The following is a 26,491-nucleotide window of genomic DNA, read 5'->3' as shown; positions in this document are numbered from 1 at the left end:
GGGATGGCGCCCTCCTACCGTGCAGCGCTGCCGCCGAGCGGTCGCGTCCGGAGCGGGTCCAGTGCTCTCCTTAAGCCTACGATCCTCCGCCCCGGGTGCCCAGGGGATGTGTGCAAGGAGGAGGCCGCGGGCACGGGCGGGTTTGTCGCCAGGAAGCGGCGTTGACATTGAACTGGTGCGTGCGTGTGTGTGCGCGCGCTCGCGTGTATCCACGCGCGTGTCTGCGTGTGTGAGTCTTGGGGAGGGAGCCCGGTTGGAAGCAAACCACGGCCTTCGGGGAGCTGAGCCGAGCGCGCCCCCGAGCCGCCGCCCGCAGGAGCTGCGAGCGCTGAAGCCATTCATGATTTTGGTGACGTTATTCCAGGAGTGGGCGAGAGGGGGGCGGGGCCTCCCGGGGCCGAGCCCCGCCCCCGCCCTTATAAATACAGCTTCCCGGGCTCTTTGTGGGGCCGCGAGCTCGGTGAAGAACCGAGAGCTCCGTGTGCGCTGCAGACGCCCTGGCAGTGGGGTTGTCTCCGGAAGGCGGACCGGCGAACGCCTAGTGCCCGCACCCCGCCGCCTGCCGCGCCTGTCTGCACCCCTGACATCCTTACTCGGGACGCGGTGACCGTTTTTAAATCACAAGGGCGTGGGTCAGCCTCCCCTAGGACTTCATGTCTGTATATTTCCCCATTCACTGGTGAGTATCCTGCGCCCTCGGCGGGCATCCGTCTCGCGGCCATGGCTGCGGGGCCCGGGCGCCCGCTCTTGCGGGCTCGGGTGCGAGGACAGCAGGCAGCGCGGGCGCCGGCACTCACCCGCCGCCCCAGCCCGTGCAGGAGTCAACGTCAAGGTTGCAAAGGTGGGGGTGGGGGGAGGTGGTGCTGAGAGCATCCAGACAAAGGGAGTGAACTCGAAGCCCTCACTTAAGTGACGGCTGGGAGGGTGTGTATGTGCTGGTGGTGAGTTGGGGAGGCGGGGGGAGAACCTGCGATCAAGCCTGAATCCCGCTAATAAAACCCCCAATGCGGAGGGCTGCAGGAGGCACGCGCCCCGGCTGGCGCAGGGGGCTCCAGCTCTCCCCCGGCCCCTCCCCTTTTTCTTTTTGTTTGCATGCAAGTCTCGGCGTCGAGGCCGGCGGTAGCGGGGCTGAGCTGGTGCAGCGGCTGCTTTTGCAGAGCGTCGAGGGGTGGGGAAGAACGCTCTCCCCACACGGAACCCGGTTAAAGCCACAAGCAGCAGCAGAAGCACACGCCGCACCCTCTCGATTTCATTCCTCTTCAAAACCCGATGCGCCTTTGTGGGGGCCCGGGCTGGGGCCGGGAAGCCGCCCTCGCCGGCCGGGTTGGAAGAATCTCGGGCCGGGCCAGGGGCGGAGGAGGTTAGCGCGGACCCGGGATCCGGGCCGGGAGGGATGCGCCGCGGGCGCCGCGCTCATTGAGGAGTGAGGCCCGGGGCCGCGCCGGCTACCGCTTCCTTCCTGCGCCCGGGAAGAGGAGGAGCGGCTGGGGGGAGCACTGGCGGCGCCGGAGGGCGCCCTCAGGTGCTGGCGCGGCGGGCGGGACCCGCAGGTTCCAGCTCCGCGCTGTCCTGCTCAGCCCAGGAACCGGAAAGTTCTTGCGTCTCGCTTCAACTTTTGGGGCCCGCGCCACAGCCCGGAGCGAGGAGCGAGCGCCCCTACACTAGGCAAAGAACCTGGCGAGATCCCCTGGGCGCCCTTCTGGCCCGTTTCTTTGGGGGTCGGCGGCAGCCTTTCCATGACCCGGGATGCATCTGGAGTCCCCCTCCCACCGCCCCCCCTTCCTGACGCTAACCCTTGCCGGAAGCCCAGCATCTGTCTCTCCTCCCCCACCTTGGCTCTGTTTAGAGAAATGAACTCTCAGAACAAAGTAAAAATTCCCCCACCCGTGAGGCTTGCGCACCCCCTCCTTGGGGGCGCCCCTCCCCTCCCACCTCCCTGGCGTGTGAGCAGCCAGGTGCCATGTGGGGTAAGATAAGACTTGGAAGGCTACTGGAGGCTTTGTGCCCGTGGCCACCCCAGACTTGCCAAGGTGGGTGTTAGAGCCCATCAGAGATACTATCCCTTGAGAAAGTAAGGGAAAGAAAATAATTGGGAATTATTTTATAGTTGGTTAGCACTTAATAGCTTGCCATGGCTTTTCCACCCGAGATTAGCCACTTAGCATAACTGATATATGCATTATTTGCATTATGGTAAGAAACAGGGCACCTGTGGCTCAGAGAGGTTATATTACTTGTTCAAGATCACACAGCTCTTGAATGGCAGAGCTTGCACCAGACCTAATGCTTCTGTTTCCAAATCCAGTGCTGTTTCTACTCTGTGTAGTAAGCACGAAATGAAGAAGAATCCAAGGAAACCCCCGTTTCCTTAGATGCAGTCTGCCTAAAGCCTTGCCCACATTTTTCTTCTTTTTTTGTAACTATGTGTAAAGGCATGATGGTGAAAATATTGGGTGTTGTGTAGGGAGTACACTGACTTTGGTATGTACTATTTGGCATTATGCATTCGGGACCCTGTATGTGCCCGTGATTTGTGTGAGGATAATGGAACATTTGTATCCTGCTTACAGAGTACAAAGCACTTTCACATGTCAGCTATTGGTGGGCCAGCTTGGCCCCTCTGGAAATTTCCTTTGCAATCAGAGTCTGGGCATCCTTAAGGCTTTTAATCCAGGGGATGTTTTTCAGGCTGCGAGCTTGCAGCTGCTGTGGCCAGCCTAGAGAAGTTTGCCAGTTGGATGGCAGATGTGAAGCTTGCAGAAAGCTGACCCCTTGGGGCTTTAAGTGGGACATTTTGCAAAAAGGAAGACGAGAGAGAGAGAAAGAGAGAGAGAGAGGAATTTGGGAAGGCAGCATTATTGGACTTGGTTTCCCTGAGACGGACTTGTTATCATTATGTAATAATAATATGCAGTTCCCCTAGAGACGGGTTGAATTGGTTTTAATATAGACAGATGGACTCAGCTACCTACTGTTTCGTTTTTTTCTAGTTCTGTCACTTAAAAGAAAATCCAGAGTCTCTCTGTGCCAGTGGGGACTTGCACAGGAGAGGAGGGAAGAGGTTTGCCAAAGAGGTTTCCAAGCAGTTTCAGGGCTTTGTTGGGGGAGGCTGAGAGCCCTGATGCCCTGGCTTACAAGGCACTTCCTCAGGGTGTGAGCTTGTTTTTCTGTGAGTTCTGTTTTGAACACCTCTCATCCTGCCTCCAGACAGTCCCCTGATCTAACAGCAGAAAGCACCAAGGATAGGAATGTGAAAGCGCGCGTGTTTGTTGACTTTTGGTCTGGGTTTCTTGGCAGCCCCGACTATCTGAGATCTGCCGAGATGACTGAAGTGATGATGAACACCCCATCCATGGAGGAGATTGGCCTCAGCCCCCGAAAGGACGGCCTTTCCTATCAGGTGAGTTCATCCCGGGGTCCTTCCGGCCCTTCGGAGCCTGGTGACTTTTGCTGGGGCTGGAGGCGGATGTGGTTCTGCATCCCAGTGCCACTTGGAACAGCTGTGCGACCTTGGGAAACTCCCCTCATGCCAGTGAGCCTCAGTTTCTTTGTCTGTAAAATGGGGCAATAATAGTCATTACCTCAGAGAATGGTGGTAAAGATTCAACCTGAGGAGATGCTGTGCGGAAGGCATTCACAGTGCCTGGGACACAGTCAGGGTTTGGCAGGCGTGAGCCGGTGTCTCTCATTAGTCATCCTGGCTGCTGTGGCCTCTCACACTGGCAGCAGCAAGGGGGGCAGTTGTGATTTGAGCAGTCAGTCCAGACCAGCGCTTGCCTTCACAGCCGTGCCTTGGGCAGTAGAAACATCACCTCGAAGGGTAGCTTATGGGGAGAGGTGGTCTGGTGGAGGGGAATGCTGCTTTCTTCCTCAGGTGGATGGATGGTTGACCCACTGAGGCCCCACAGAGTTAATGTTCAGAGTACGTAGAATTGAGGAGCCCTTTCCCCAGAGGCAAGCTGTCTCAGGGGTGTGATTTCTGTTTAGATTAGACATTGTCCTACGTGATGGATCCAAAATACACGAGGACCTCAAAAAGTGCCCTCAGTGTGACCTTCAGACTCTTAAAACAGTGCTCTTCCTCACCTGCGGTGCCCTCACCTGCGGTGCTCTCGCCTGCTGCCCCCAGCTAGCTACACGGCACCTTGCTGTCTCTGGGGACGTGAACTGCTCATATTTCCAAGGAGAGTCCCCAGGTTGTTACATGTGGGAGGGGAAGGAGTCTATATTTAAGGGAAGACCTTGGAGCTAGGGAAATTGTGTGCAAACGGTGCTTGGCCTGGGGAAGATGAATGGAGTGTCATGGGCCCATTCAGCAGATACTAACTGAATGTCTGCCGTGAGCCAGGCGCTTTACAGATGGTGCTCATTTACTCTCGACCAGAGCTCTGAGGTGGGAGTTCTTGCTCTGTTCAACAGACGAAGAAACAGGCTCAGACTGTCATGGGTCCGGACCTCGAGCTGGTTCTTGCTTAGAATCTAGACTGGCTCTGGCTAGTCGTTCTGCAGAACCATTCCAGGGCATTTATCTTGTAAAGGAAGAAACAAATAGAGAGCTGCGGGCGTGTGATGGGGGAGGGTTGATCAGAGAGCTGAGGTGAGGGCTGAGTTCGTGTGAGGTAACTTGGTAGGTGACAGCAGAGTCATTCAGATGGGGAGGCTCAGGGAGGCCCCTCTGTTCGGTGTCGGGGTCTGTCAGAGCCCCTTTGGCTGGCTGGAAAGAAGTATTCGTGTGGCCTGAGGAGATGAGGGAAATGGGGGGAATACCCTTTCCTGGTTGGTTTTCTACCCTCTGCCCCCAGAGTGGGTCTGAGAGAGACCATCGAAGGCCCCAGAGCCTGTGGGAGGGTAGAAGTTTCCTGGCCCACCAGTGAGGGTGTTTTTGGATACCAGTTTCCAAGCCACTGAATCAGACCGAATCTCTTTGTGGTTACAGGTGAGGTTTTCTCTCAGCTCTGGGTTTTAGCGTTCCATCACAGAACGCTTCCAAACACAGTCGTCAGTGTGTGTGCTCTCTGTGTTCTCCTTTTGAACATTTCCCGGGATCAAGGTGCCACACACATCCTGCCGCGCTGTTGTCTCCACCTTTGGGCCCCCCTGCCGGAGTGAGGGCCAGGACAGGTGAAGGGGGCGGAACGGACTGCAGTTGGTGGGGGGAGGCTGACTTGGGGTCGCAGCAGCGACCATCAGATCGCCTCCGGGCTCCCAAGATGTCATGATGCCACCTGAGGAAAGGGCCCTAACTCTCTCCTAGTGGAGCTGGCCTAAGAATCTGCATCCCACGGCCCCTCGGGAAATCCGTTCCTGCTGCCCGGGTGAGGGCTACTGTCCACTTCCAAAATACCTTACCTGGAGCTTCAAAGCGCTCTTGTCACCAGATTTCAGGAAGGTCTTCTGGTTGCCTGCTGTAGAGAAAGGGGGAGAGCATCATTTGTCCTGGGTACTTGCTGTCTGCACTGTGCCGCGGTGGGCGCTCAGCAGAGGGCCCAGGGCTCCCGGGGAGAGCAACATGGGCGTAATACCCGGAACACAGGCAGTCTGGGGCAGCGGCGCAAGGCCATGGTCTGTCCAGGTACGGACGGCCGTGAGAAGGCTTGGCCAGTCAGACTGGGGCTGGGCCCTGAGAGAATATTAGGACCGGGAGAGAGCAACTCCATCTCTAACCTAATTTTCTTGCACACCCAGATACCCCTCTGGCTTGCCCCTGTTTATGCCAGCTGCCGGGCTCTGCAGCCAGCTGATCCGACAATTGTTATATGACCAATATCCTCGGGGCCCACTCAGAGCTAGTGTCGTGCAATTAAACACATTCCCGCCAGAGCTCTGGGGACTGGCCGGGACTGCGCGGGCCGAAGCCCATCCCCGGTGCATGCTCGGGCTGGGCTCCGATCTGGGGCGGGACATCTCAGAACTCTGCTCTTGGCATCCCTCCCAAGAGTAATAATAGTACATGGCTTTCACCAGGCCATGCTTTTCCAAGGAACTGAAAGTGGGAAGGAGACATCAATTCCAACTTGGCAGATAAAAAAGAACCTCAGGCTTGTGATTTGACCTTGAGACAAGGTCGTAAAATAGATAGGCACCCTGGACTTTGTCAGTCATTCCCCCACCTTCCAGATCTACTCAAGAAGGAAGCTTTCCTCATTTCTCTACCCTAGATGTGACCTCTTTCTTCTTTCAACACCTGTGGCATTTGTGCTCTGAAATAATGCCACCCTGCCCTGTGCAGGTGCGGGTCCTGCCCAAGGCTCTAAGGGCAGGGGAGGCCTTCTTTCCTTCTTTGTGCCCATCAGCCTCCCCAGCCCAAGATGCCTGCTGGTTCCAGGCCTTTCCAGACAGGTGCCGAGTGAATGGTGGTTGTTTTTGATGATCTGAAAGCTGGCCATCTTCGCTTCTGCTTTTATTTAAATATTTTAATTATTTATTTGACAGAGAGATCACAAGTAGGCAGAGAGGCAGGCAGAGAGAGAGAGGGAGATGCAGGCTCCCCGCTGAGCAGAGAGCCCGATGCGGGGCTCCATCCCAGGACCCCGAGATCATGACCCGAGCTGAAGGCAGAGGCCCAACCCACTGAGCCACCCAGGCACCCCTCTGCTTTAAGGTTTTTAAAGGGTCTCCTCAGCTCAGGCCTACTACGGCTTTGGATAAATATCTTTATCCCCTGGAAAATTCGGGTCAGCCCTACCTTTCATGCTTGGGAGTTAGTGTCATTTTGTGAGCATCTATAAAAGTCAACAGAGCCAGTGCCTGGTTTCATCTTAGCATTTATTTGGAGAGTCAGCTCGGTATGGGAACTCCGTGTCTGCGCACCCACTGGGCATGAATTATGGCACCTTGCTGGGGGTGTGAGTAAACAGTTACGTGAAAGTCTGAGTACATTCTGGGTGGGCTGTGGGGAGTCGCCGGGTCACTGGGACTGAGTGGGAGGGTCCCCACGAGGACATTTAGATCCCCGATGGTGGCAGCTCCCTCCCCTCACTGCGTCCATGGGCCTCCCACAGTACCCCCACTCGTGGCACCAAAGCATCTCCTGCTGACACCTTCTTCCTTGGCCCCAACTCAAGGAAGCAGGTCAGAGGCTGCCTTGCAGGGCCCTCCATTGGCTCCGGAGGCTCTAAGAAGGTAGCATTTTGGGATGCCTCTCTGATGGGGTCTCCTTTCCTGCTGCAGCTGACCTGGCCTGGGTCCTGCGTGGGGAAGGGTCCTGAGCATTTGTCTGTAGATGCCGGCACGGCCTGGACCCAAGAGCTCTCGGCAGTCTAGCCTTGCTCCCGGCACAGCACACTGAGCCTTCTGCAGTCTTACCATTCTCACTAAGTTCTAGAGAGAGGTATGGCTCCTAGGTTTGCATTTAAAATTGTCCCTTCTCTAGCATCTGGACCGAGACCTGATAGCTCTGTCCTTCGCTAGGCTCTTTAAATTCCTCTCTGATCAGCTGGCGCGTCTCTGACTGGCTGTTCCTTGTATCCCCTCTGCTGTTCTTGGTCACGTACTCCTGCCCCCTGACATCCCTCCGGCAGTCCGACAGGCAGCGGGCTCTCCTCAGGGAAGGCAGGGAGGAGGCACCGGAGAAGGAGCTCACTCTTCGCACACCGCAGCCTTCCGGGTCCTGTGCCTCGCCTTTGATCCACAGAGCTCAGGACTTCCCTGCCTCCTCCCCTTCCTCCTAAGACCGGAGGGAGGGAGATCCTGGCTTTTGCACCAGAGGGAGGAGGGAGAGTGGGGGGGCTGACCTCTTGCCACAGTTCTGTCCTTTGCTTCTTGCAGTCTGAGAGACTGAGTCGGAGCTGGGCGTTCAGGACCGGGGTAGAGCACTAGGCCGGCTGAGAGCTGGCCCCCCGCCCCCTGGGATGGGATCTCTCAGTCTCCTCTCTCTGCAAGGCCCGACAGCAGTGGGCTCCCCCGTCCCCCTCTTGCTGCCTCCCTTTATCAGAAGCGCAAGTCCTGTCTCAGCGAACAGGCTCAGGTTAATCTCTAAAGTTAGGCCGAGGTTTAGAAACCCCCTCTGTGTAGAGCCTTTCTTTAGGAAGACCCCCGACTCTGGCTCCCCCTGGGTGCTCCCACCTGTGCAAATGCACGTGTTGAAATACGTGACTGGTCGAGCTTCCCTGCCGGGGTTCAGCGCTCAGAGAGGTTTGAGCAACTCGTCGTCCCTGCCTCCCTCCCCGACAAGCCCTGCTCAGGAGGCCATTCCCGGGGGAACCCATCCACCACCTGGTGAGGCCCAGTAGTGGTACCCGACATGTTCTCAAGAGTTTGGGAGGCCCTGCTGCGTGGCCTCACGGAAGTCCCACGGTCACTAGGAAATCATCTTCCACAACATCAGACTTGAAAAGCCTCCGTTGTCCCTGGAGGGAAATAAAGCTAAAATTGCCGAGCGCTTGGCAGGACACGTCCAGCTGTGGCCACGACGTGTTACTGGAGTTGCAGCAAGTTTTGTTTCTCCTCTCCCCCACCCCCTCCGCTCCGCTCCCTCCCTGGTACAACTCATAACGAGGTGAGGCAAAACAGGCAGTTCAGGCCCCCCGGGGCCAAAGCCCAAGGAGCGCCTCGTTTCTGAGTGGGCATGTGTCTACACTCGCGGCCTCCAAGTCCGTGCCTTCCTTGTTCAGATCAGCTCTACTTTGTATGAGGGACCCAGTGCTTTCCTTCTTAAGCCCAAAGCCTTGACACGAACATCGTGTTCATTGTTTTAGAATGCCCCAGGGGGTGAGGGCCTGCAGGAGGCTGGAATCACCCCCCCGGGGGGCCCTCCAGTCCCCCCAACAGCTCACACGCTGTGGTCACAACAGTCTGTCATATGGCCAAGGAGAGAACAAGCTTTCTTCACTTCCCCAGCCAACATGTTGCACGCTAGAACCGAGCCGCCCAGGCTTCTCTCAAAGGGCCTGTGTTAGGCCTGACGCCTGTCCAGTGGTGGCGCGTTCCTCACTGCCTGGAGCCAGGGGCTGTGTCTGAGACTGCTCTGTCCCTGCGCCCCTGTGTCCCGAGCTCGCAGTGGTCCATTGGACCCTTCCTCTGTCTGTTTCCTGCATGCAGAGCTATCCCTCTACCGAGGCCATCCCACAGCCATCCCACGGCCATCCCACAGCAGAGATTTTTAAAGCATCAGCATCTTCTTGACATCGGCCCAGACTTCGAAGTTGAATAGAAAGGAGGATTGTACCGTTGGGGAAAGGGATGAGTTTGGGTGGCGAATCTTGTGACCGGAGCCAAGAGCTATTCCTGGGTGTCTAGTGAATGTCCTGAAATGATCTTTCAGGTCCAAGTCCTGAAATAATCTTCGGAGGATATGAAGACAGGCCCTCGTTCACATGGGGCTCAGAGTTGTCAAGCCTTCACTCCTTTCCAGTTCAGAGACGCTGGACCGCCTCTGCTACCTGTGGCCTCCCCACCCTTCCCTTGTCCCTGTGCCCACCCCAGGGGGATTCTTGATTAGCAAATCAGATCTCGTGTCTGCTGCTTCATTCCTTGGCTGGGGGAAGCCCCTTACTGCACAGACCTGTCTTAGAAGAAAATTAATTTGCCAGAAGTTTCTCCAGACTATTGTTCAGCTAGCATTTTATATTTAAGGGAATATAAAATGACTGCTAGCATTAGGTGCCTGCACTGTCAGAAGCTCCTTTTTTAGGCAAACTATAGAGAAGAGGCACCCAAGCATTTAGCTGAAGCAGCATTGACTGCTTGCTTCAAAGCCACAAATATTATTGGAGCCAACAGGAAGGAAGGTTCTGGATCTCTCACCCGAAGTAGAATTGGCCTGAGCGTGAAGGGCATTCACAAATCTGAGTTCAGAGGTGGTTGGCTTCTAGGTCTGACCTTAACCTAACTTGAATCTGAAGGTGGTTCTCAGATGGAATTAATAATATACCTTGAACTTGGGTCCTGCCTTTACTTTGCAGAACACTGGTTCACCCTGGATTTCAGAAGCATCCGTGGCTTTCCAAATTCCCAAATGTTTTTTTCCAGACATAGCCCTGCATGCAAGCTCTGATTTAGTAGGTCACTATTAGCCCAAGGTGTGTGGGCAGCCCTGAGCTCAGCCACCGCTGTCTGTGGACAGAGCCCCAGGTGCCTGCTGAAGACTCATATTCATACAAACACACTTGTAGACACTCACATGTACACCCACACATGCACACACGTGCAGACATGTACACACACACACTCACTTATGACCAAAGGGCCGCTGGTGGAACGTTAATAGGGGTTGTTTTAGATTGGAGTGCTGAGATGATAGGAAAATTTTCTCTTCCTTTTCCCAGTAATTTCATATTTTCACTGACAGAGTATGTATTTTATTGTTCTCCTGCTTACTTCTCAAACGTACTTCTCAAACTATGAAGACACTGGCCATGTCTTCATGACCTCTGCCCAGGATGGAATTTTAATTTTCTTTAACCTTTTTGTTTTCTAAATCACCATGCTCTCACCTTGCCCAAATCACAGCTGTTCACATTTTAGCATCTTTTCCAGCGCCCTTAATATTTTCACATAGCCAAAATTGCAGAGCTGCGTTCTGCTTTTTTTTTTTTTACTTACCAGTGTGGAAGTCTTCAGCATCTCATCATTTCAACTTATCTTAAAAATGCTTCAAAGCCAGAATTTTTAATAAGGGTACAATATTAGATCCTAAAGTTAAAACATGATTCTTTTTCCCATTCTCCAGTTGTTGAAAGCATTTAGATTATCTCTATTTTTCCTCTTACAAATCATGTGATGATTTATATATAACTTTATATATCAGTCTGTCCATAGTTGATACATTTTCCTTAGAGTAGAGTCTTAGGACAGTTTCTAAGTCAAAAGTTGTGTGTGTGAGTGGTGTGTGTTATAACTATAAAGATAATACTGATTTCTTTTAGAAATTTAGAAGAGGGGCGCCTGGGTGGCTCAGTGGGTTAAGTCTCTGCCTTCGGCTCAGGTCATGATCTCAGGGTCCTGGGAATGAGCCCCACATCGGGCTCTCTGCTCAGCGGGGAGCCTGCTTCCCCCCCCTCTCTCTGCCTGCCTCTCTGCCTACTTGTGATCTTTCTCTCTGTCAAATAAATAAATAAAAATAAAATCTTTAAACAAACAAAAAGCCTTACTTAAAAAAAAAAAAAGAAATTTAGAAGAATTTAAAATACAAAAAACCCACCCATATTTCTGTCACTGAAACATTTTGGTATGTTTATTTCTAGTATTTTTGTATACATTTGTGTTTAAAAGAATAAAATTGGGATAAATATGTGTATGCTCTAGTAAATTTTTTTTCAGTTACTATAATTTTGTGACTCTGTCCATTTGTTTTTCTTTGGAAAAAGGCATTTCATTTTGCTACATGCTACTTCTTACTGCCAAATCTTTTTAGGTTGTGGCATATTTTGTTCCTGCAAAGAACACTGCTCTGAACATTATTTTACATGAATCTCTGCACAGACCTGATTTCTTTCCTTGGAATAAATTCTTGGAAGTACAATTACTAATTCAAAGAGATTCAACATCATTAAGCTTCTTGATTATATATTACTTTAAAGACAGAAAACAAATAGAAGAGTTTATCAGAAGAGAATCTTCTCGCCTGGAAAGCTCTAGCGCCAGAACTTCAGGGGTATAAAAGCTATAGAGATGAGATCATGAAAGCGCTCTGTGGCGAAAGTCGGAAAGGTGTTTGGTTTATTTCAGAGTGTTTAGGCAATGTTGTACATCTTCTTGTAGTTTGTTCCTTGTGTATTTTGAGCAGAAACGATAACAACTAATGATGTTTAGGCAGCACTTAGCCAGCCTTGCAAAATAGCTGGTGATCATGTTTTTGTCCCTTCCTGGGTATATATAATGACACACTCTGAATTACAGATGTATATGGGTCGGGGACTGCCCTACTTGTCTCCTTTATTCTGTTAATGACATTGGAGCACCAAGTGACCTTGAGGAAGACCAGTGATATCATCTCTGCCTGGAGACCCATGAAGTTTGAACAGATGCAAATATGGTCCCCTAAGCCATCATGCTCTCTTGGGGTGCCACATGTGGCTCATGGAATGGTCATGGTTTAGAAATATGGCTTCTCTGGAATCCAGGATGGACGGGGCTCTTAGAAGCAGATCTGAGCATTATAGAAGTTTTGGGCCCAGAACTCAGGCGCCTTATACCTAACAACTGTGCAAACCTCAGGTTCTTTGCAACAAGTAAAACAAACAGCCCAAGCCAGTGTTTCAGTAGGGTCCACAGATTCCTGGTGGTTTACAAAGCGCATTCAGGTGTTAATGCAAACTTTAGAAATGGCGGTATATTTTTATGGTTACTGCTTATGACAAGTCATACTAGTTTTCCATCTATGTAGTGATACAGAGTTTCATTTTTATATGTTTTAAACAAGTGAGTAAGATAATTAAGCCATCCTGTGTATGTGGACATGTAGGTGTTAATTACCATGGTGTCCAACTTCCGGAGACTGGCATCACTATTGTTATCATGAAGGAATTTCTTTTCTTCGACTCTCATATCCTTTAGATGAAAGCATTCTTAAAGATCAGCTAACACTCCATCATGATTCCTGTAATTCTTTGGTCATTTGCCCCCTCGCATGTAGCAGTTGAAGCCTTAGGATCTTTCCTGGCTGTTTTCCTTGGCAGTCTGAGATCAGAGTTTCTCAGGCCAAATTACTTGTTAATAATGCTCCATGTATATGCTACTTGATGTTTTAACAAAGTGTTAAAACCGGAGGACAGCTGCCCCTGGGGTTCATGGAAATTTTCGAAGGGATGTGACAGCAGAGAGCATTTTCGGGAAACCTAGTCCCACATCTTCAGCCTCCCTGTGTTGCTGTTCAAAAATCCCGTTTCCTGAAGCCGGGCTTCCCCGGGTTCTTTACCTACTTTCTGGTCAAGCTTGCCCTCCCCCTCGCCCCCCTTTATAAGAGAAGGACCTGCTTCTTGCCCTCCTGAGTCTTTTAAGGTGCCCTTCCCCAGGGTGTAAAAACCAGAAGGTCATCAGACAAATGGGCCATTCAAAATGCTACTGCCTAGGAAGTTCCATAAAATCCCGCCTATCTATCACATGAAGGAACCAATAAAAAAGATTACCTTTGTGTGGAACAATTACTTGCGGTAGGTTTATTGATCAGTTACATAGCTGCCACGAGCCAATCCAGATTTGTTGTTGCTAACAGGCCTTAGGGTCATTTGACATAAAAATATGAACTGTCCATTTGTATACATGACTATCTATTGCAGAGATGTATGAAAAAAGCTAATGACTAAAAACTTATATTAAAATTCCAATGAACAGTAGGGTGGAGATACAGTTTCAAGCAGAGAAAAGAATAAGATTTTAGAGCTTGTTTATGAGCTTATTTTTTATCTTTTTAAAGATTTTATTTATTTATTTATTTGAGAGAGAGTGCATGAGTTAGGGGAGTCGGGGAGGGAAGGGCAGAGGCAGAGGGAAAAGCAGACTCCCTGTGGAGCAGGGAGCCAGACATGGGGCTCCGTCCCAGGACCCTGGGATCATGACCTGAAGTGATGGCAGATGCTTAAGCGACTGAGCCACCCAGGTGCCCTGTTCATGAGTTTTTTCATGGGTGATGGTTGATACCAAGTTACTTCGGAATTTATGAGACATTGGGTACATTTAAAAGAGTGATATAAAAATTCTATTTTAAAATGTTAATGTTTGTGGGCGCCTGGGTGGCTCAGTGGGTTAAAGCCTCTGCTTTCGGCTCCGGTCATGATCTCAGGGTCCTAGGATCGAGCCCCGCATCAGGCTCTCTGCTCAGCAGGAAGCCTGCTTCCCTCTTTCTCTCTGCCTGCCTCTCTGCCTGCTTGTGATCTCTCTCTGTCAAATAAATAAATAAAATCTTTAAAAAAAGAAAAAATAAAACAAAATGTTCATGTTTGTAATGTATCAGGAGTTTTAGATGTCAATTTAAGGACATGTGGAAGGACACAGAGTTCTTCCAAATTCTTTCAGAGAGTAGACAAGCAGGTGGACTCAAACTGGTACTAGAGCCACTCAGACGAGGGAGTGCACGTGACAGCAGTGTGGTATTGGGTCACTTAGGTGTTCTTTGGACATAACCAGCGATGGTATTTCAGAACATCTCAGCACAGGGGACGATGGGCTACAAATCTGGATAACTGGTTTCTAATCTTGGCTTTGCTCCTACAGCACTCTGTCACCTCAGGAAACTCACATCACTTCTTTTGGCCTTGATTTCCCCAACTTTACGGGGGAGAGTGGATTCTATCACTTTTGTTAGAATGTTGTGTAATGAGGTGAAATCCTCCATCCTGATCCTAGCTCCACCCACTGGAGTTAAAAAAAAATCTTCTCTTTTCTTCATGTCAGCCTTCCAGCTGTTTGAAGGCAACTTTGCGTTCCCCTCAAATCCTCTCCAGTTTTAAAACGTACCTTCCTTCAACCTTGACTTAATGTGGTCATCCTCTGGAGGGTGGTTTTTTCTCTATGCCAGCAGTTCTCAAATGTTTTGATCTCAGTCCCTTTCACATTCTTAAAAATTATTTAGGACCCCCAGAGTTCTTTGTTTATGTGGGCTATGTCTTTTGATATTAAAACAGAATGTTTAAAATTTTCATGTTTTAATCCCTTTAAAATAGTAGTAAAACCATTACATGTTAATATAAATAACAGTTTTTAATAAAGATAAATATGTTTTTAAAACCAAACCCAGACCAAAGTTTAGTGAGAAGAAAGGCATTGTTTCACTTTTTTTTTTGCAAATCTGTTTAATATCTGGCTTAATAGAAAATGGCTAGACTCTCATACCTGCTTCTGCATTCAATTTGTTGCCATACGTGTTGGTTGAAGTAAATGAAGACAATCTGGGCCATGGAAGATCTGTTAGAAAAGTTAAGAAAAGGAAGAAATATCTTCATAGCCTTATTCAGGTATTTTTCTTTGCTGTTTCATGAAAATTCAACAAGTGCTGGTTTCTGAAAGGCTAGCAGCAACGTGGAATCTGAAACCTTATCAGTGGGGTTTTTGTGCTCTTCCATTCAAATCCGGAAGTCTGTCTGACACTCCGAATGGGTCTTTTCCCCACTTTTGGTTTTGTAATGTGATGTGTTGATCATTTGGAAAATACATGTTCAATGAGTAAGACAGAGCTTCCAAATATGGACACATTGCATCCTAAAACATCAGAAAGTCACATTTATGCATGTCTTTACCAGTCTCATCAGAAAACCTGCAAGTATTAGGGAGCAAACATGTTTACAGTGGCTGATGTGATTTATGCTTGAAAGCCTGATTTTTTATCATTGGGAACAAATATTGTTAGTCATTTTCCACAAAGTGACGTGCTTGTTTTGCTCACTTTTGAGGACATGTCCCCCGAACACCCAAGTCAAAACAACCATGGTTTATTGGGCAGTCACGTTTTCAAGTAGACACAGTGTTCCATGGGGGAAGTGGCTAGTTGAGCTGGTAACTGCATCACATGAGTGCTTTTTCTCGAGATGACGTTGTACTTTGAGATGCAGCAGAGTGTTGTCTGCTGGCTTTCCATTTTATCACATACAATACTAAAACAATGTGTACTTAAGAGGCATTATTTAATAAAAATTCATTTTGACTGCTTTATCAAGGATATTAGGTCATTTTTTCTTTTCTTTTCTTTTTTTTTTTTATTGTGAGTGTGAGGTGGTAAAGACTATAATGACTACAGGTGCAGTTTGCTGCTGCTGCATTCATTAATTCTTGCCAAGGTGCCAGCAATTTCACCCCCCAGTGTTTTGTACACCATTAGTGCCAGTGTCAACACAGGGAGAAAGGCAAATGACATCTTTGTACTATTAAGAAAGTATTTTAACTCTCTGGACACTCCTTCCAGGAAAGGAGCTTGGGATCTGAGCTTTGAGAACCACTGCTCTAGACCAAACAGAAAGAATGAGTCTGATCAGAGGACAACAGGGCCATTGCCTCCCTGCTAGTGTAGACAGCTTCTAGGTGTACAGCCTTGTTAATTTCAGTGTTGTAGCGTCCGTACTGCAGTTCTGACCAAGTAAAATCTCCAGACCTCTCTTATAGCGCCTACTATCAAGCAAGACTTCCTGTTTGGGAAGAAAAGAAAAGTTTTTAACTTAAAGAAAAATGGGTCTATTAGCTGATGACCCCACTTTGGGACAAGGTGAGTTGGAGATGATGGATGTCTTCCAAGTGGAGATGTTTCATAGAAGGTGGGAGGGGGGAAGTGCAGCTGTAGATTGGGAAATCCTCTGCCTGTGATGGACAGGTGAAGCCAGGAAGCAGAGTCTGAAGAGAAGCCTAGGATGACACCTAGTCCAGGGAGGGCACAGGGAAGATGAAGGTAGATGAACCAGGGCAGGAGCATAAGAATCAGGAGAGACTGTGAAGCCTGAAGCAGGCCGAATGGCCTGATGGGGTGCTGCAGAGGTGGTGGTGAGTAAAAGCCGAGCAAAGGCCATGGGGCAGGGCTGTAAGGAAGTCCTTAGAGACTTGAAGGGGTTGTTTCCATGCAGGGACGTGTTTGGAAGCCACAAGGTTAGGGGTCAGGAAGGGGACTCCAGACAATGATGGGAGGTCTGTGGGACTGGGCCAAACACTCAAGATTTTTGTCTCCAAAACCAAGAATGAGAGAATGGTTGGAAATGGTAGCTGTGCCATTTTGGGCTTTCTGAATGAGAGGAGGTATGGCTTTGGGACATTTGGCCAGTATTAATAGAGGAGGATGGAGAAAGGGATCTGTCATCCCCAGGGGCCTAGAGGTGATTGGGAGGCATGTCTTCTTTCTAAAGGGCAATGATAACATAGTCAATAGGATGTGGGTATTTGAAATCATCTATGCCCGATAATGGCGCTCTTTCTCTTGCTGCCCTGGAGAGCTTTGAGAAATGTTCTTTAACCTTACTGGGCCCGGAGTTATCAGTAGCAATTAGTGCTAATTAATTGGAATTTGGAACTCTTGACCTGCAGGATGGGTGTGTGTTTGAGAGATGTTTATGAAGGATGGTGTTTATCTAGAGGATTTCCTTTTCTTTTAAGTTTCAGGGCTGGAGGCTTAAGCATCTCTAATCCAAAGGAAGGAGATCCAACAGTTGTTACAAAGCCTTAAATCTCTCCTCAAGTCTCCTCATAGGATTAGAGACACCAGAGAAGGGTAGGAGAGGGTACGGTGGATGTTCCAAAGCCCCAGGCCAGGGGGATTTGAGCAGAGTGAGAGCGTCAGGGATGGAAAATGAGGCGACTTGCATCTGACTGGAGATGAGACTGTTCTTCCTCCCTGAATCCAGTTAGGAGCTCCTCTCCTAACTGTTTGCTCTGATTCTTTTTGTTCTTACTAAGCACATCGCACTATGAAAAGTCAGTAAAATGCAAATAGCGATGATGATGGTGATGATGGTGAAATAGCAGGAGGCAAGTATTTCGAAGAACATACATATTCCTTGCCTTCACATGTTGTTAGGGGACAAACAGCAGGGTGACTTCCGTTTGGATTCGCTGCTCCCTTGGCAGAGCAGGATGCTGGTGGAGATCTGCCCATTGTTAGAAACCAGCCACTCCTAGGAAGGAATAAACACACACGGCCAATCCATTGTTGTTCTGCAGGAAAAATAAGAAACCCAGACTTTGGGAATCTGAGGGGCAGGAGGGGTCTGATGGCCCAGGCAGCAGACTGCTGGAGTGGGCTGGAGGGGGGGTGGGGGTGTGGAGGTGCATAAGGGAAAGATTGCTAGCCGCAGGGGCTTCTGCTGAAGACCAGGATCTGGACAAGACAGTGGTTTTTGTTCCCCTTGGCCTAACCCATGCCGTGGAAAAACAAAAACACTGGGAGAGAAGTGATGAAGTCAAACCCATTTCTCCAAAGGACCTGGTCTAGAATTGTTGACCGGAGGTCCAGGAGTACTGCTTACTTGCTCCTGGTCCAAGCCATTGGGACCTCACTCTAACTCTCCTTGGGGACCCCAGTGTTACTCAATGAGAGCCATCATTAGGAATTTAAAGTTTACAGAACATGTTCACACATACCTATGTGGCATCCTCTCCAAAGCCCTATGAGATGGGAATTAACATTAATCCCAATCTGTAGATGAAGGCAGGAGGGAAATGGGCCACCGCAGCTTCGAGCCTTTGGATCCTATGCTGGGACTCAACATGCAGGAGCGTGTAATCAATCCTATAAAGTAGAAATCCCTTCCTTGTTTCACTCAGGAGGCAACTGAAGCTCAGAGAAGTTAAAATGACTGGATCAAGGTCACAGAGATAAGACGACACAGGAGCAAAGTAAAAGCCCAGTCTTTCAGACTCCTGGTCTACCACCAGTGGGCGTGGCAAGTTTCCATCACAGGTTTGAGGTTGATTATTCCCCCTCTGGGATCAGAGAGGGGAGAGGCTCACTGCATGCTTTTGTGTGCAGAGGCAGGTCTCTCTCAGTGCCTTGGGGACTGCCTGGTTATCTACCCCAGGCCCTCTGCCCTGTCTCCCCTCTCTACCCCTCCCCAGTACACCTCATCCCTCTGCTGGAGCCCGGCAAAGAGGAGCGAGCTGCCCACGCGCCAGAGGTCTCAGCTTGCAGAGCTGGTAACGAGCCTTTGTGTGTCCAGTTTGCCACCTTTCATCTCCTGCTGCCGCTGGTGTCCGCTTTCCCTATTAGCATCTCTCAGCTCTTTGCTGAGCCCTCCGCCCAGTTTGTGGCCAGCTCGAGTTGTTTGTCAGGGATGATGGCTGAGGGATATGTGCACTCAAGGGAGGGCCGCTTCAACCAGAATTGCTCACATTTTCCATCCCAGGTGCCAGACATCTCTCTTCTCTCCCCACCGCAGAAGCAGTGAGGGTTAGGTCACCTGGCTTAGAGGCAGACAGTTGATAGCTAGGCCCCCAAATTTCAGGCCTTTGAAGATCTGCTATTACCTTTCAATTCCCCCTCCACGGTGGAATGGGAGCTGACTGACCAGCAGCTCATACACTTAAGCAAAAAGGTTTCTGACTAATTCCTCACCCCCCCAGCTCGACTTTTTTCTGCCATGAGGCTGCCCATGGGGGCCCATCGACCAAACCTCCTGACGGTTTTTCTGGACAACCCTCCTTTTCATGGTCCTCATATTTAACTGTTTGTGTTTGCACTGCCCAATGCAGCAGCCACTAGCCACATGCAACTATTTACACTTAAATTTATTTTGTATTTACGTATATCAGATAAATTTATATTAATAAAAGAGAAAAAAATTAACAGTTTACCATGTTGTTTCGAGTTCTCAGTAGCCATCTGTGGCCACTGGCTACTGCTTGTGCAGCTAGAGAACATTTCCACTATCATAGAAAGTTCTAGTGGACAGCTCTAATCCACACAGCCAGAAATGCCAGTATATTGGCAGCCACAGTTCCATCTCACGGACCATCTCTCTCTCATAGAAGGTCCTAAAACTCCCTTGACCTTTCAAGTGAACCCATGTGAGTTCCCAAAATGTCAGGGCCTGTTGGGGTTAGAGGCCCCCTGGCCAAGGATGCCTCCGAAGACACGTCCTCTGTAAGATTCACGAGCACCATGTTTGCCTGCCTGCCGTCCCCACGCAGTGGGTCACGCAGGACCCAGCCGGAACGGTGTGTGGGATCTTCGAGACTTCACTCCATTTGTAAAGGAAGGAACTGAGCGTCCATGAGTTTCATCCAAGCCCTCAGCCCTGGCAGCCGCATGGGACAGCTGGGTGGCTGGATGTGGAATCCAGTGCTGGCAGAAGGAGGGCAGGGTAGGCCTGAGAAAACCACAGCTGGGGATGGATGCTTCTAGACCTGCCCTGCCCTCGGTGGGGGTTAGGGTGGAAAATGCTTCTCAGAGCCTCTCCACTTCCTTTCTGGACCTCTTGGAGGGGAGTCTTGGCTGCAGAGGGAAGAGAAAAAGATTCTTCTTTCTTCTTTTTCTTCTTCTTCTTTTTTTTTTTTTTTTTTTTTTTTGCTTGCCCTTCCCCACTCCAGAGAGAAGGGGCACATTGGAGTAAGAGGTTTAACCAGAAGCAGTTTCTCTTTGGACCGGGGGCAGTTCGTTACCTCCTGCCAGCTCCTGCAGGCAGAAAGCACGCCAGGCTGGCCTGACGCCCCAGCCCTACCTGTCATGTGCTTGGCAAGTCCGACTTGAGTCCTTTTTTCCACTGCCTTCCCTACCCCGTCACACTGCAGTTGCAACCTCTCATTTTTCTGCTGCCTAGATGATTAAAAAGCATGACTTAGTGGAAAAATCTCAACCTCCTTAGGGTCAGCCTCTTAAGCAGCTGTTGGAGATAAGATTATGCCGGCAGAATACTCAGCCACACTTTGCAAGGCTTTCTGTCTGCACGGGAGGAAATGAGAAGCTGATCGGTTCCGGGTGCGTGTTGTTTGTCTTGGGAGAGAGCTCCAGTTTTCAGAGGCATCAATTGGTATTATTGGATACAAAATTAAAATCTTTGATGGAAAGGTGAGAATATTAGAGTGCTTTTTTTTTTAAATTCAGGGAGCAGACTTTGTCAAGGAAAAAAGAGGGTTTTTTTGTTTTTTGTTTTTTGTTTTAATGGCACCTGCTTTGAGCAACTCAGGGAGCAAAGTTCTCTGGCAACTGAGCAGTATCAGAAGTTCAATGCTCAGCCTTCCCCCCAAGGACTTAAGAGACTTAATTGTGCAGCTCCTGTTAGGAAAGGTATTGTTTGGAGTTATTTTAATTACCATGTGAGAATTGCCACCTCTTGTTTACAGAATGCATACTTACTGTCATCTTGTTGATACAGCTCCAAAGAGGACATTCCAATTTTAATTCAGCATATGTCCTCAAAGCGTTTTCTCATCTTTGTGTCTGCCAAGAATTTGTACCCATCTGGTGAGACGCGAAGGTCGCTTTGCTTTTCCAAAGGAGAAACTGAGTAACGGGCGGTTGAGAGGACTTGACTGGGGTTATGGAAGTGATGTCAAGGACACAGTGAGGACCTGGGGTCTGTGGCTCTACACAGTGTGTTATCCAGTGAGCACCTCATCTGAAGCCCTGCAGGTCTGAGTGCAGGTGCCCATTCAGCCACTTCCTAGCTGTGTGGCCTTGAATAAGTTGCTTGCTTTCTCTGTGCTTCAGTTTTCCCTTCTGCAGAATAGGGCTCACACTACTAAATACTTAATAGGATTATTGTGAAGGTTGAGCTTCTGCCCAACAAATGTGCCTGGCTTCTCTTCCATCAACACTATCATCTTTTTAACATCCTAACCCCCTAATTTTAGTTAAAGACCTATTCCCAGCCTGAAACAAAATTACACGTTCTCCACTCCCACCATGCTTCTCATCTTCCTACAGCTGGCCTCCCTGTATCTTGTCCCTCTCGCTCTTCCTCGGCTCGGGCGATCATAGTTAGAATCCGGTTGCTGGGACATCACAGGTGGGTCAGAGGGTAGAGGCGGTGGGTCAGAGGGTAGCGGCAGTAGGTCAGAGGGTAGAGGCAGGGGCCAAGGTCTGCGCTGAGCCAGGTGTCCAACTCCTTTTGACATTTCATAGCTCTGTCGCAGGTCCGGAAGATTTAGAACAACTCTCTAGACCAGGAATCTTATCTTCTAGACCAGGAAGCTCATCTTCTAGGCTGAGCTGCCCAGAGGTCATCCTGGCACCTGAGCTGGACGGCAGTTGACGCCAAGTCTTGCCCACTCTCGCTGGTCAGTTTTCAATCTGCAAAATGGGCATCCATGCACTTTTCAAAAGGCCGAGGCCCGGAAAACAGCAGATCTAGGTTTGAATCCTGGCTCTTCCATGTGTCCCTCAGAGCCCAGGATCTCACTGCTCCTCAGGCGTGGTCAGGCCTCTGTGAGGTGAGGTCTGCAAGAGCTTTGCAAACTGTAGTGTGCTTTCTTTCCCCTTGCTGGGTGTCCCCTTGCTCACTCCCAAAGCTTGTCCGTGGAGGGCCCCTGTGTTTCACCCCCATGGAGGGGCTCCAGGTCCAGTGAGGAGCAGTGAGGACAGGCCAAATAGACGACTTGACCCTCTCCCTGCTCAGCACATCAGATTTGTGTGCCCAGCATAGACCCGGGGCAGAACCACAAGGTCGGCTACATCAGGAAGAGAAAGGCTGGAGTGGGGGTCTCTTCTCCCCATGCCTCCTTTTGCCCCAACTCGTCTAGCCCCTCCTCTGGTTCGTTTTCCTCCCGGCTGCCATTACCATACTTTTTATGAGCCTGTTAAGTCTTTAATGATGCTGGGTTGTACAGCTGGCTTAAGGCTTAATCCCAGCAATAGGGCTTTATTGGATAAATGGTTAATAATCACTTGTCTACAGGGATTGGGGAGGGTTTGTTGAGGCCCGTGACTCCCGAAAGCCCCATGTGGCCTGTGACGTGGCCTGTGACATGGCCTGTGATGTGGTCTGTGGCGGAGCCAGCACTGCTCGGGGCTGGGGTGCAGGGAGATCGGGCACCACAGGAGCTGGGAAGGCCTGAGTTTGTAGGAGAGCATTTCTTCTCCCTCCTGAGAATACAGGACACTTGCCCATTGCTGGGGGCCTGTCTTGATCGGTGCCTGGTTTAGGCAATGCCCAGGCTCACTCTCAAATGTCTGTCTCCCCCCACTCCTGATTTTGCTTTCCTTTCTCTTGCCGTTAACAGGCTGTGTGACCTTGAGCAAGCCTCTTGTCCCCTCTGGCCATTGGTTTCCTCATCTACCAAATGGAGAGATTGGAAGAGATGGCCTTGAAGGCGCCACGTGGCTCTCAATGTCTGTGTCCTGTAAGCCTCAGTGTCCCAGACAGAGGCTCCTCTCTCCCGCTCTTGGGTCAGTCACCGAGGGCTGTGGATGGCAAGGGACCAGCAGCCCATCGGATTAAGTATTTAAGCTGCTGGGCCAAGAATTGGGTCAGCTGTAGTCACAGGGCAGTGTGTACGCAGGGAATCCGCAGAGCCCCTCATGGCCCTTGATTTTATGGCCTGGTGCAGGGTTTCTCCCAGCGCTGGGCAGGACACACAGTAGGCGTTAAAAAAAAACAGCCTCGGGGCGCCTGGGTGGATCAGTGGGTTAAAGCCTTTGTCTTCCGCTCAGGTCATGATCCCAGGGTCCTGGGATCGAGCCCCATGTCGGGCTCTCTGCTCAGCAGGGAGCCTGCTTCCTCCTCTCTCTCTACCTGCCTCTCTGCCTACTTGTGATCTCTGTCTGTCAAATAAATCAATAAAAAAAAAAAATGCTTCTTAAAAAAAATAGCCTCGCTGACGGGACTCTGAAAAGACTTCCAGGGGTAGAACCGCCAAGGAGCAAAGAACTGTTCACAGCTGAAAAATTCTGTTCATGGCTTCCCTGTGACTGCGGCCACGCGAGCACATGTCCCTGATCAACCCTGATTTGGCCTTGACTTAAGAGTCGCAGCGAGCTCAGGACTCATCTATGTGAGGGGCGGGCTGTTACCGGGGCGTGCGCACGGGGCTCCAACGGACTTGGGTTTGAATCCCATTCCTCTACCACTCATTTCCAGGCTGTATGGTTTTGGGCCACCTCCTTCTTCAAACCCGAGACTCTTTAAGAGAGTACTAGCAACGGGTGTTTTCAGCACGATTGTACTGGTTCAAAACGATGTATGTAGAGCACCTGGAAACTGGCTCCTCCTAGGCACGGATGGTCACCCGGGGGGGCTGTCAGTGCTAAGGTACTTGCGGCCATGCTTTGGGCTGCCGGGGTCACGTGCTGGCTGCAGGCAGGTGCAGCGGGCGTACTATGGATGACATGATTTTAAGTTCTTTTATCTGCAAGTGAAAGACAAGAAAAGCTACGAACAGAGCCGCCCCACCGATTTGGGGGCAGTGCCCTGGAAACTTGCAGCTTCAGGATTAAAGTCTGCTGGGGGCCAGTTTCCTGGGCCCCAGAATGTGTGTGTTCCCTGGCTCCCGCTCAGTCCTCCTCCCCGTGTGTGTGCAACAGAGGAACAGGATTTCTTTACGGGGATGGCAGGTGACCAGGGTCTCTCTCTGCTCTCCTTTCAGATCTTCCCCGACCCGTCGGACTTCGACCGCTGCTGCAAGCTCAAGGACCGCCTGCCGTCCATCGTGGTGGAGCCCACGGAGGGCGAGGTGGAGAGCGGGGAGCTCCGGTGGCCCCCCGAGGAGTTCTTGGTCCAGGAGGATGAGCCGGACAACTGTGAAGAGACAGAGAAAGACAACAAGGAACAATAGAGGCCCTGTCAACTCCCTCGGGGGCCACGCCAGACGGCATCTGTCCCTGAACTGTGTTCTTTCCCATTGTGACGGAAGAAGGGAGCGAGCCACAGTCGTTCTGAAAATGTCCAATGATGGCTTCCGTTTCGCACCTGCAAATCACCGAGTTGGTTTTCTTTTCTTTTCTTTTCTTTTTTTGAAACGTGCTGGGCAGTGGAGCCCTCTGCGACCATGTGCAAGGCCTTCTGAGAAAGGAAGCTGCTTAGAGCAGGGGTGGGGGGGTGCGGGGAGGTGGTGCGTCTTCGAGATGGGTATCTGAACCAGCGCAGGCTGGAGGCATCGGCGGGATTCCAGGGGGCCCTGGGGGGCTGGGGAGGGGGGTAGGGAGTTGTGCATCGCGAGTAAGAAACGTTCGGGTTAAGAGAACCAACGGGAGACAGGAGACGGAAGAGAAAATACCCATTTGAAAGGAAGCCTCAAGCAGAGGAGGGCCGCTGGGAAGTTGCCCGCCAGCGGCTGCTGGGGCATCCAAAAACAAGGCGTTCCTCACTCTCTCCAGCTCTGCCCACCACCAGCCTTTGCTTTTATGTCCCCTATGTTGGTCTGTTCACGGGAGGCTGGGAAAGAAGAGCAGCAGAAACCGGCGCCTGCAAAGCGGGCTGGAGGCAAGCGTGGGAAAGGAGGATTCCCCCCGCCGCCTCCTCCAGCCTCTGCTCCAGCTGCGGCAGGTTCTGGAGGTTTCTTAAGAGGCAGCACTCTTGAGCTTCTCTCTCCTGATTTATCCTTTTGCCCTCCCCCAGCCCTTTAGGAGGAGCAGGAGCACTTCCCACTCTGGTGGGGGGACCGAGGTGGACGCGTGGCCACGAAGATCCCTCCCCCCTGCTCCCCCAGGCTTGCTCTGTCCTGAGCAGAGGCACAGAGCCCTGGCTCTACCAGGCCAGCCCTCCTTCTCCTTAGCACCATCTCTGCAGCCCCTGGGCCGAGCAGTCGGGCGGAGGTGACTCCCAGCCTGACCGTGGTGGTACCCACTCCCATGTGGGCTCCTGGTCCATTTTTCTGGTGGGAGCTGAGTGGAGAGAAGAGGAGATTCTTTCTGTTTCTTGTTGGGAAGGTGAGCTTTAAGGGAGGTCCTAGATCTGGAAATTATCCGATGGGGGTAACGGGGCTCTCATGCAGCAGCCTGGGGACCGAGCATGAAACTGAAGGGGTCATGAGATCCCCTTTGCTTCTCTTTGTGTTCTGGACGTAGGTAGGTGGACGGCATGGTGAGGGAGCACTGAGCATTGGTCCTCATCCCTCTCTGCCCCTCACTTGTCCCCTGCAAGGGCACAGTTGCACAAGAAAGCTAGCCTCGGACTTAGAGCTTCTTATAGTTAAGAACCATCTCGAGCAGCCAGTTGCAGGACACACTCTTGGAACCTTCTCTAGCTTTCAGCACGAGTGTGCAGCCGGGAGCTGAGCTCCAGAGCCTCCCGGAGGCTGGACTGGGCCCACAGAGGTACCCTGGCAGCTCTCCCGTGGGTCTGGGTTGACCCCAGTTTGGGACTTGTGTATAGAGCTGTATCTAATACCTCAAGGTTAGTGTGGTTCGGGGGATCTGGGGCAAGATGAGGGCGTGTGGTTGACGTCTCAGCAGGATTTGGTTCTGGGAAGCTGACGCTCGCCCCTCCGCTCCCCTTCCCTCCCCCCGTGTTGTCTGCTTGTGTTACACACACCGATGGCAATAACTTCTTCAGCTCCTTGGGGATGGGAGAGGCCTGCAGACTGCTCCGCCAGGGCGTCTCTCCCGTCTCCCGCTGGTCCTGTTCTGGCTGCACAGACTCCTCCCTCCTTCCTCATGCCCTCGCAGCAGCATTTCTCCTCCTGCACCTGCCTCCCTTCGTGGATGGACTCTTGCCTTTTAAAATCCTGTGTTTCTGTGTCCCTCTCATCTGTCCTGGTCTTGCCGTGTGATGGGAACGTGCTTGTAAACTGCATAACAAATCTACTTCGTGTATATGTGTGTTTATGGGGGTGACTTGTTATTTTGTCGGTCGCTAGACACCTTCGTATGACCCTTTGGAGTCTGAGCAGGCCGGGGGCTGACAGCTTGAGTCGGGACCTGCAGCAGCGAGCCTGTGGGAGGGACCCAGCCACTCCTGGACAAGTGGCTGAGCTCCTGTCTGGCCTCTTTTTTTTTTTTTTTTTTTAAGTAATTGTGTGTATTTCTAACTGATCATATTAAAAAAAAAAAAACTTAGTATTTCAGTAAAAATGCCTGTTGTAAGATGAACCTCCTGTAACTTCTATCTGTTCTTTTTTGAGGCTCAGGGAGAAACTAGCATTTTTTTTTTTTTTCCAAACTACTTTTTGTCACTGTGACAGTTGTAAATAAAGTTTGAAAATGCTTTCC

The 26,491-nt window shown here is 50.7% G+C and overlaps 1 protein-coding gene across 2 annotated transcripts; it reads left to right on the top strand.

The window, feature by feature from the left end:
• Positions 1-445: 445 nt before the first annotated feature.
• LBH (LBH regulator of WNT signaling pathway) lies at positions 446-26,491 on the top strand. Of its 2 annotated transcripts, XR_013967452.1 has the most exons (4): positions 446-679; positions 3,298-3,400; positions 23,929-24,265; positions 25,919-26,491. XR_013967452.1 is itself a non-coding variant. In XM_080814242.1 (3 exons), exons 1-3 carry the CDS (start codon positions 654-656, stop codon positions 24,115-24,117), a joined length of 318 nt encoding a protein of 105 aa, XP_080670368.1. In that variant the 5' UTR covers positions 448-653; the 3' UTR covers positions 24,118-26,491. The 2 variants fall into 2 exon arrangements, 1 of the variants encoding a protein (XP_080670368.1); XM_080814242.1 differs by having other exon boundaries at positions 448-679; positions 23,929-26,491.

This window comes from Martes martes, assembly GCF_963455335.1.
Source record: "Martes martes genome assembly, chromosome: 9".
Lineage (NCBI taxonomy): Eukaryota > Metazoa > Chordata > Mammalia > Carnivora > Mustelidae > Martes > Martes martes.
This window is presented reverse-complemented; position numbering and strand designations above follow the sequence as displayed.

Coding starts and splice junctions, on each gene's coding strand:
- LBH (XM_080814242.1), top strand. CDS start 654: ATGTCTGTATATTTCCCCATTCACTG. Junction 680..3,297: donor GTATATTTCCCCATTCACTG/GTGAGTATCCTG, acceptor GTTTCTTGGCAG/CCCCGACTATCTGAGATCTG. Junction 3,401..23,928: donor AGGACGGCCTTTCCTATCAG/GTGAGTTCATCC, acceptor CTCTCCTTTCAG/ATCTTCCCCGACCCGTCGGA.